The sequence below is a fragment of the Argiope bruennichi genome, chromosome X1 (assembly GCF_947563725.1).
Source record: "Argiope bruennichi chromosome X1, qqArgBrue1.1, whole genome shotgun sequence".
Lineage (NCBI taxonomy): Eukaryota > Metazoa > Arthropoda > Arachnida > Araneae > Araneidae > Argiope > Argiope bruennichi.
The window spans coordinates 64,476,136-64,487,648 of NC_079162.1; the positions used below are offsets into that span (position 1 = coordinate 64,476,136).

At 29.2% G+C, this 11,513-nt stretch overlaps 1 protein-coding gene across 1 annotated transcript; it reads right to left on the reverse strand.

The window, feature by feature from the left end:
* Positions 1 to 4,325: 4,325 nt before the first annotated feature.
* On the reverse strand, positions 4,326 to 5,505 carry LOC129959247 (uncharacterized). Its single transcript, XM_056072069.1, has 3 exons — positions 5,492 to 5,505; positions 4,680 to 5,397; positions 4,326 to 4,562 (listed from the first exon to the last, which is right to left on the reverse strand). The coding sequence occupies exons 1-3, from the start codon at positions 5,503 to 5,505 to the stop codon at positions 4,326 to 4,328; spliced, it is 969 nt and encodes a 322-aa protein (XP_055928044.1).
* Positions 5,506 to 11,513: the final 6,008 nt, after the last annotated feature.

Genomic DNA, 11,513 nt, shown 5'->3' on the forward strand with positions numbered 1-11,513 from the left:
ATCCAGATCGTTCCAAGGTCTGGATTTGAAACTCAAATGGAATTAGTGTCCAAAGTTATTTTATAAAAATTTTATTATTAATAATTATATAATCTTCTTGGAATTAATTATATTAATATTTCTATTGATAAATTCCATTTGTAAATTTATAGTTAAAATTAATTACAATAATATTTATTAAAAATTTTCTCAAAAATAATTAATGTTCTTTTCATCCTGTATTTCTTATTATGAATATATGCTACTTAATACAGTTTGCAGTATTTTTAGCAAAAGCCTACACTTTGTATTATATGTTTTTGAAACCAGCCTTTTTATGAATTTTTTATTTTTATTTTCTGGAGAGAATTTATTCATTGTAGCGTTCAATGATGAAACAGCTCTTCAAATTTCTAATCAATTCAAAATCTATCCAATCATGTTTCTAATTTAATCTGAGTAGCACCATGCTCTACAAATTGCCTTGATCATCATGAAGAAATTTTAAACAACTTTTTGCAATTCTTGGAGATCATTTCCCTATTCAAAAGTTTTCATTGTTAATAACTCCATTAATAAAATTTTATTTGAATTGGCGTACCTATCAATTTAACTATTACTAATGCTCAAACAAAATATAAAGCTTATTTTAGTATGTCTTTACAGTATTCTATAAATTATAAAAAGAAAAGAAACAAAAAGGAAAAGTCGTTATAAAATAATAGAATTTAAAACCTGAAGAATAAAAATTTTGAAAAACATTTTTTTTTAATTTATTTATTTTAAGAGCCAGAACTAGCAGTCCCCCCCCCCTTGGAAAAAAACTAAAATTTGGTGCGATTGGTCCAACAAATTATAATTTTCAAATGATGGGGACATTTAAAGAGTTCACTATGAAAAAAATCACAATCAGTGAGAATTTACAACTTCAAGTTCAAATCTCATCATACTAGATTTTACGCGATCGACAGATTTCATTACACAGCGCAATCAATTATAATTCAGCGTAACATATTAAAATCCCTCTAATAAAATCGTTCAAGAGATTGCTCCAAAACGACACATTAAAGAGAATGATGAACGAATGTGCAACAAACTAAAGAGATTTCGCTACAAGTGTTTTTGCAGCAGCTTCTACCATGTTCGAAATATCTCTTTAGAGCACCAAATTCATCCTGTTGTAATCTTATTTTGAGTTGATTGAACCAATTTGCGTATTCTTTTTTAACAACACATAAAAGTTTAAACAAATACTTAAAAGGCGTAACTTAACTAAATTCTTCAACATTTCAAACACTAAAAATTTTTTTTTAAGTTTCGAAGGGGGGGAAAAAAAAAAAAAAAAAAAAAAAAAAAACCGACATTTTTTGTGCTACAAATATGGCACAATATGTATTTCGTATTGCCCTTTCCGGAGAAGTATTCCAGTATTTCAATAAACGGCAAAGAACATTGTTGAAGAAAGAGGGAGCGGAAAAAAAGCTCATTAAGCGTTATCTTAGTATGTGTTGAAACCCATGGATTCTTTGTCCGAATTCTTCCCTTTTCTTGGTTTTCTATCTTGATGCATATGATAAATGAGCTTTTACGATTATGCTTTCGAATTATGGTATTCAACGTATGAAGAAACAAAAAGTTTTCTTTGCCCTTCTCCAAAAAATTAAGCACTTTTTAAGGACCATTTTTCAAAATAACCACTTTTCAGGTGTTTAAAAAATTAAGAAATTTTAAGCACTTTTAAAGGACTTGAGAAAAAAAATTAAGCACTTTTTACACATATGTAAACCTACGTACTTTTTATGCATATGATATTTTCTGTTTTATAATAATGTATAATTTTTATTGAAATATTTTAAAAGTTAATTAAAAATTTACATTTTTTAAATTTTAATATTTATTTCTGTATTTGAGCAATATTGCAAAATATCTTCTGTTGTAAAACAAATTATATCTTTTTGATTTTTGACAAAAATAAAATTTAATAAAAAGTTTCTTTTTAATAGATTTATATAAATTCTTACACAAGCTTTAAAAAACTTGCAGAAAAATGTGATAATTTTTTTTTTTTTGCGAAGAAATGATAATGCTATAGCAACTTTGAATTTCCATTAATCACGGAAACAAATTCCTGAAAAAAGAAATAGGTACAATGGATCCCAATGCATGATAAATCTCAATAAATCGAGACTTATTCAGGAATCTTGCATTTCCAATAGGAAAACAGATATTCTGTACATCGAAAAATGACGAATTTTGAACTAGACATTTGCCTAGGACCGCAAGCAGGTCAATGAAGAAACTTTATTTTCCCTGTTGCCAGTTAAATATGTTTCAAGAAAATACAAATTCATAAAAAAGAATTATATAATATTAGGGAAAATAAAAACTTCATCAAATATAATTGGCGAAGATTCAACATGTCTCTTTAGACTCACTTAATTATTAGAATATTTATAACAACCAAACGTCTACTTCAAAATTAATGTGTATAAGGATACTTGTCAGTCTGGGGCATGAAGAATAATTAAAAAACATATATTTTTACGAATTTAATAAAATGAAAAATAACGAAAAATAAAACATTAATACGTTAAAAATAGGTCGAAATATGAAATTCAATTGATCAGCTTATTAAAAAAAATTGATCCCATAATCAATTTTTAAGAGGCAAAATAAACTTTTTTTTATATTAAAGAACAATTCTTTATGTGATGAAGACCGCAAATTTCCTAAAGCTTCCACTAAATTAATTAAAAAGTAAAACTTGATAATCCCGAATAAAGATTTAATTAATAAAGCATTATGTATATCAAATGCAGTGAAAAAGCGGAAACTGATTTCGTTCACAAGAAATAAAATAAATAAATACTAAAAAAAATATAGCTTCATATTGCAAGAAAAAATCTCGGAAGAACAGGAAGTCGTTAATGAACGTGTAAACATTTGCCAGTGAGTCAAATTATTCTTTGCTTATGTTAAAAAAAAAAATCCTTTCCTAATGTAGTGAGAGATTTTTATTTTAAATTCAAAAATAAAATTTAAAATTCTTACAGTACGACCCTTAAACGCAAATATTTAAATATGAAACAAAATTTCAGCTTTTAAAAGTCGATAAAAAATTGGATGAAAAATAAAGATTGGACAGAAAAAAAATATGTCATTTCAACAAGACATGAAGGGCTTTGAAAAATCGTGATTCGGTATTTTGAGAACATTCGAAGAGATCGGAAATAATTTAAAAACCTAAATTTGACAAGGTTCATGAACCAATTTTGAAATAGGTAAGAATGTTAAGAGACAAGAACATGCTTCCAAGCCAATTCTAGGTGATATCAGTTTTAATTTTTATTCAATAATTTTAATATGTTTGATTTCGCAGTTACAAATCAGGAAAGCGTTATAATGTTTATTTCTGTTATTCAACGCTGTTTCTTAAAATTTCATTTATGAAAAATTTCTTCTTTCAGAATTATTTTTAACATGATTCTTTTCTTAAAATTCAGTCGTCAGCGAAAAACACTTTTTTGGTCTAAAAAATTCTAATATTTCCCTTCGGCACCTTAAATTTTTCAAAATTAACAATAACAGTCTTTATTTACCTAGATTAAAAGTAATATATTATCTAAACAGCAATCGCAGAATAAAACAGTATGTAATTTTTAGAAGGTCGTATGGAAAAGAAATTTTTTTTAAATTTATGTTAAAGATGGTCAGAATGAAAAAATGTATTTTTTTAGTAATTAGCAATTTTATTTTTAATAATTTAAGATAAATTTCGTACAGTCAGAAAAAATTAAAAACAAAACTGAACATGCTCTAGTGGGATTCAATGGCTTAATGTCTGTATTATGATGTTGGTTATTGAAGCATTTATCCAGAGAATAAACTCAAAAATTTACTAAGCCCATTAAATTTTTTACTTTTATTGAACGGAAAAATAGTTAAGTAAAATATACGTGATAATTTTTTTTTTCTGACACCCAGAATTTTTCCTGCATAGTATTCTCATTCGTATAGTATTGTTATAACACCAATTGTTGTGACTGAAGATGATCTTTTATCTATAAACTATTTATTTTACATTGTGTACATTAACTATATCAAAAACGTAAACGTGAATGAAATTCTACACTAATTTCTCTTCCGTTGCCAGTATCGCTAGCTGAATAACAAGTTATATAATTAGGAAAAACAACAGGAAGTGCAAAATATAAAATGAGTGGCAACATTCTCCCACCTTTTGTATTGCAGACAAACAATACAATACATAAACAAATTATTACACACTTGCATTACAAACTCAAAATCTTATATATGACATTACAAAAATAAAAATTATTAACAGTTCACAAATTCAGTCTTTTAACAGGAATTAATGGACGACCACATCGAGATTTCTTTACTTCCTCGAGAGCTGCAGTAGGGCCTGGGTTTTGAGCAGCTATATCAGTTCCTTGGTGGTCCTCGATGAGATGGTCACTAGCGCTGAACTCCAAAGGATAAATTCGTTGAAGCGGTCGTATGATCTCACCACTGGCTAGTCGTAATTTAGCCACACGCTCCACGCCATCCTTTCCTGGAAACTATTCGATCACTTGAGCCAAAGGCCAATTCATTCGGTTTGGGTTCTTTGATTCAACTATGACGATTTCTCTCGGAGAAATCATTTTTCTTTTTGAAGCTACTTTGGGACTTCTTACTAACTCTCCAAAGTATTCTTTGTAGAAACGTTTGTGTAAATCTGATCGTAAGGTGTAAAGATAACGCACTCGTTTCAATATATGCTGAGAATCAATCAGATCCAAATCAAATGTTTCTCTTTCTTTAATACCTTGGATGAAATGAGCAGGCTTAACAGGTTTCAGCTCCTTCGGATCGTCTGACAAATATGTCAATGGTCGCCCATTTATTGTAGCCTCACAATCGGAGAGTAAAGTCAACATCTCTTCATAAGTTACGCATGCTTTGCCCAAACACTTTCGGAGGAGTTCTTTAATGCTGCGAACCATCCTTTCCCAAAATCCACCGTACCATGGGGCGGAAGGAGGGCTAAATAACCATTTTATTTTCATTAAAGAACATTCGGCTTGAATGAAATCCCAGTTCAAAGATTTCAAAGAATTTGCTGACCCTACGAAGTTCGTACCATTATCAGTGTATAGCGTAGAACCTCTTGCTCTTCTTGCCCAGAATCTTCTCAAAGCTTGCATAAACGATTCGGTGGAGAGAGATGAAACCAGTTCTAGATGGACTGCTCGATATACTGCGCACGTGAATAGAACTATCCACGCTTTGCTCCCACCACGTAAGGAAAGAGGACCGGCCAGATCTGCGCCAGTTATTTGAAAGGCTGCAACTCTGTGTATTCTGTCGGGAGGTAAAGGAGCTGTATCTGGGTTAACTTTGCCAGCTGTCAGCCTTTTGCATTTTATACAGTCGTAAAATTGCCTTTACAACTCTCCGACCCTTGGGAATCCAGAATTTTTCTCTTAATTGTGCTAGGGTCGTTAACACTCCAGCGTGCATTAAGGATCTATGAGTATGCAAAACCAGTCTTTCTAGAAGAGGATGGTCTGGTAAAACTGTAAGATGTGTAAAGTCCTCTGGATCTTGACTGAGAATCAGTCTTGTTTGAACTTTCAGGATGCCATTTTCCTCGAAAAACTGTATCGTATCCTTGTATTTCAGAGGGCCATTCTGACTGCATGATTTTTATTAGAATCTCCTCTGCCTTTTGAATCTCTTCACATGAAAGTGAATTAACTAACTTAGGAGAGTTTCTCTTAATATTGTTGCAGAATCTGAGAACATAAGCAGTCATTCGGAGAATTTTCTTATAGCTCGAAAAGTACAGGAATCTATCTCCAAATCTAACTTCGTTTCCTAAGGCTAAATTTGTCACAACTGTCTTACGCCGCTCTAGAAATGCTTCATCCGGAGTCTCTGATACCTCAGAACACGGCCAAGATTCTTCAGGCAACACTTCGTCCCAGCCTATTTTTAATCTCCAAGCTTCTTGCATAAGTAATTTTGATAACAATAAAGCTGGAGCCGTAAAGCCAATCGGATCGTATACACTGTTGATCACAGATAGCAGTACCCTTTTTGTAACTGGCTTTTCTTGGGTGCAATCTATATTTGCTGGTAGCTTTCAAGAGAGTTCGTCACTGACTACATCCCAACTCAGGCCAAGTACCATTTGCTTATCTTGATCTTCCTTAGAGTCATTAGAAGCCCAACAGCGCAATTCAAATGCGCCTTCTTTCATTATTTCTATGGATTGCGATTTCAGTTGTTCCAGTTCTGTAGCGTCATTAACACTCGTAACTAAATTGTCCACGTAGAATCCTTTTTTTAAATGGCCAATTGTCTTCCTGAGGCTCTCTGTCTGGAATTTTTCTCGTTCTAGATGATAACTTATAGTGGCATTCAGCAGAAAAGGGCTGGAAGAAACGCCGAAGACTACTCGACAATGACGATAAATTCTTATTTCCGAGCATCCAGTGTTCTCCCACCATAAAAATCTTAGGACATCTCTACCTTCAGTTCTCAAACGTATCTGTAGAAATGCCTGTTTCACATCTGCAATTACACCTATTTATTTTACATTACTACTATTTTACCTAAACTATTTATTTTACATTATGTACAGGAACTATATCAAAAACGTAAACATGGATGAAATTCTACACTAATTTCTCTTCCGTTGCCAGTATCGCTAGCTGAATAACAAGTTACATAATTAGGAAAGACAACAGGAAGTGTGAAATATAAAATGAGTGGCAACACCAATTAAAATTCATTATCTGTACTTTAAAAATATTAAAACACTTTAAATAAGACAAATGAATCATGTCTGAATTGTTTACAATGAAAAAAAAAACATCAACTCAGAAATAATGTTTTTACGAAATTATTAGAAGAAAAACGGAAATGACGTAGCGTAACGAACATTAGAACCATTCCTAAATGATATCTTTCTGCTTTTTATCAAACTATTATTCGATCTTATATTCTTAATAAATATCCCATATTTTGCATATATTTTAAAAAAAATTCCCAAATGCATCGCTATTCAAGCTAATTGAAAACATTTATGCTAAACTCTACAAATAAGTCTAATGAACAAAAACTGTTATATAAACTATAATAGCTTCCGTCAAGGCACAACAGATGACAGCATCAAAACGTAAACAATTCCACTAAATCTGTCAGACAGAGCTGGTATTCGAAAGCAAGGTAGTCGCTCGTTATTTATTCCTTTTCAGAGTAAGTTTTCCATCAAGTATGGATTTACTTATCTTTTTCTATCACTCATTTTTTTAAAGTTATTTTATTAGAAGTACTTCAACGAAATATTTTCTTTCGTAAAATAATCTTTGGTTTTTCTTTTACCCTATTTCTATTACCTTAAATAGAAATGAGTTACTAACTGTCAAGCTGCACGTTTTAATTTTCGACATCCAAAAATTAAATGCAACAGTTATATTTTTCATTCAACTTACATATTCCTATGTAATGATATCTTAAGTCGCTTTGCTTGAAGAAAAATTTTAAAACTATTCATTGTTTGTCAATAAGATTGTTTCACTCTCTACATAATTTACGTCGAAATATACTACAGTTTCGACAATGTAAATAATTAGAGGTTAATACATTAGCATATGTTAGATCAAATATTTAATTTACGCTAAAACAGATTATTACATTATACATTACTTTATAGATTTATTTGGTATTTTATTTAGATTTTCAAAATCTGGTTTTTAATTCTATATTTCAAGATTATGCATGTTCGATAAGTTAATTCGTGCGCTCAATGTTTAAACAAATATCTTTATTTATGTTTTTGTTTTACATAATGTATTTTTATTTATATTTTTTTATCGTCGCTTAGCAGGGATTGTGGAACTTGCGCTCAGTCAGATTTGCGCTAACTAGTTAAAAAGTGTCTTTTGCGCTTGCATTGTAGGTTTACTGGAATTTAATTACTTTTGGCAAGTAAACTTGGCGTGCATCTAGAGGGGCTATAGAGAATGTACATTTCTCGTATTGATAAGAGAATGAATTGATGATTGAGGGTCCTTTTATTTGAAATGTTCACTTTTTTTCTCACTGTAAAACTGATAAGTTCTCTCTAAGAATGCTAGGAACATTTTTGAAAGTTTATTCTAGATTAGGTGCTCGGTGCGTTTGATTTTTCTTTTCTCTCCGTTATTTTGATCCGATTTTAAATATGAATAACAGTATTGAAGTTTTCGAAACATCAAAAGGAAAGCCATCACTTATGTATAATGGATATCAATATCGGAAGTATCGCTGTAGCCTTGAAAATGTGGTAACATGGTGCTGCATTAACGTAAAGTCCGAAAAGTGTAAAGGGCTGCTGGAAACAAATTACTACGATATTCTCTCTGAAATGCACCATTCTCGTAAGCCGGATGAAACTCAAATCGACGTCAAGAAACATTTAGGAAATATTAAAAGGAGAGTTCGAGATTATCAAGCAATGTTTAATTATCATCAATATTCGAAATTTTAATAATGAAAGTAAAATAATTATTACATTTATAACCTTTCCTTTCGAACTACTTGATTTGTTTCGATATTATACCATGCAAAAATATAATTTATAATAAATATACAAAAAAATCATTTAATTACTACTCTGATTGTAATATAGTCAAAAAGAATTTGAAATAATCTTCGAAAAATTAGCACTAAAAACTATAGATATATCAAATTTCAGAATATCAAACTTCTATAATAATTGTTGTAGATATAAAAGTATCAAAAATTGTAAATATCAATAGTTTTCAATACATCATTTTAGTAGCAGTAAAACTGTCTTAACATTTATTTAAATCAGATTCGCAATAGAAAAGAAATTGAAGTAAAAAAATGTGCATAAATGGATTACTTCAATCATAGGATTCTCTCAATAATCTGTCACTTTTAAATTATTGAATGCTACATTTTTTGTTACTTAAAAAATATCGAAATACGATTATATACAAAGTAAAAAAGATACTGACAGTCAGAGCTTCAGTTATGTCGAAAGTCAGTTTTATATTTAAATAAGTAGCATTAAGAGGCAAAATAAACTCTCTTTTATATTAAAGAACAATTCTTTATGTGATGAAGAATGATATATGATTAATATTATATATATATATATATTTGCAGCAAATAAATAATAGATTTAAAGAATTGTTCTGCCTTTTTTATGCAAAAATAAAAACCCCACACTTTAAAGTTGAATAAAACATTGCCTATTAAAATTGCTTCATCGGTTCAATTAAAGAAAATGGTTCCTCAAATTACATCAATAATTTCTTTAAACTCAATAATGCAAAATAGGTTTTGATTTTCAAGTTCATATCAAATCTTAATTCAAGTTTGATATTTTATGAACTGTAGCATTTCTTTTTTTATTCGCTTGTTCCTCAAAAAATAAAAGCACACAGTTTTTCTATAGTTTGGTGTCTTTTTATATTAATTATTATCTTTTAGCTTTATTTTTTTCCAATTCCAATTAATGATAATGATTATAACTGCTTTCTGAGAGTTACGATAGACTTTTTGATCTGAACATCAAATTCGGGAAATAGTTTTAGTTTTAATTTAAGGCCCTTTTGGAGGACCCCCCCCCCAAAAAAAAAAGAATAGCCTAACCTTATCTTTAAAGTATTTGGATAAAATTATACTGTAATAAGTACTAAATTGTGATCAATAAAATTTACTCTCAAAGGATATAACATGTTTTGTTGCTTAATTTCAAGCGGTTTAAATTCTATCTTTCCTTTGTTAAAGCATATAACATATTCTACTTTACATCCCGTCAAATTCTAAAACTAAACTGCACGAATGTTTCCTTAAGCAAAATAATAATTAATTTTATAGCACCGAAAATAACAGGTTTATTTTATCCAAAAATTAAATCAGAAAAGAAAAACTGAAAGTATAAAAAGATTTTTAAAATTATTGCTTTATAATCATTCACTGCATATACAGTTTTTAAAAAATAGCTAATTAATAAGTTTAAGTGAAGTTAAATACTAGGAACTTTCTGGAATTCAGTACATTTATACTAATACTTTTTTTTTTTTGTACTTTCAAATTTGATTTTGAAATCGATAGAGTTTAACATTTGTTCAAAATTAAACATGAAGATGACAATTTCTGAAACAGAAAAAAGGATTCATTAACCATTGATGGAAAAGAAGACGGATTTCATATCAGGGCTGGTTAAAATAAAGGTGACAGTTATTGAAATAATGATACAATATATATTAATTATTTCTGAATCGTAAAAGTTTATTCTTGCGTTTTATTTCAGTGTAAATATTAAGAATAACGTTTTTCCTGAAAAGAAAATATTGTAAATACTTTTTCTTTCCCTTTTCATCTGAAAATAGAGCGTTTGCTTCATTCATTCGCAGGAAAAAATTTTTTCACATTTCATGTATTTGCAGGTGCTAAGAAATGGACGGAAATCTGATTTCGAATGTCTCCAGTGAAGAAAAGAATAATGAAGAAAATGAATTAGAGCATGCAAATGAATTATCTGTTATTCACGATGATGACATAGAAGCAGAATTCATTTCTGAAAGATTGTATCGTGGAATAATGCGCCGGTAATGTATATACATTGTTATTATTTTAAAAGTTATTTATAAGTGAGGATAAGTAACTTCTTAAATATCTATAAGAGAAAAGAGTAAATTAGAAATTCTTCTCCAAAATATAATTTCAAAAGCTTTATTTTTATGTTTAAAAATATACTAAAAATAAAACAATAAATAAAAACAGATATTTAAAGCTATACCATCACCTTATATGGCAGGATAATCGTTAATTCATGGATTTACACAAGCTTTCTTAAAAGGAATTAGAATAAAGCTTTAAAATAGTGTTCATAATTAAAACTTTTTTAATTTGTTATTTTAAAAATTATCAATTTTTGGATAAAGATTCTGAAGAAAACTTTTACCTTGTACCACGAAAAAAAAATGTATAAATTGGCATTCCATAAATATAAAATCCATACTAAATAATCAATGACATACAGATCAGACATTGTTATACAATATAAAAACAGATTCAAAAGAAAGCATTTTAAGCAGTGAAATAATCAATAATTATTTACAATTAGTAAAGTATGCTAGTAGAAATTTAAAAAAATAAATGAAAAATTGTTTTTGTATTATTTTATTTAACGTGATATGTTTCATATTTGAAAAGATGGGATTATGTGATCGATTTTAAACTCACTTATTCATTTTATAGATCTGAAGTACGGAATAATGAAGAAGATAACTTAGTGTATGCAGATGAATTATCTATTATTGATGGCTATAACGGAGAAGAAAATTTTGAAAGATTCAATGGGGAAATTATGGTGATGCATAGGTAATGTGTATACATTGTTAATATTGTAAAAGTTATTTAAAAGTGAGGATAAGTAACTCCTTAAATACTTATAAGAGAAAAGTGTGAATAAGAGATTCTTCTCCAAAAAACTTTAAAGCATT

Coding starts and splice junctions, on each gene's coding strand:
- LOC129959247 (XM_056072069.1), bottom strand. Junction 4,563..4,679: donor AAGAATACTTTGGAGAGTTA/GTAAGAAGTCCC, acceptor GTGATCGAATAG/TTTCCAGGAAAGGATGGCGT.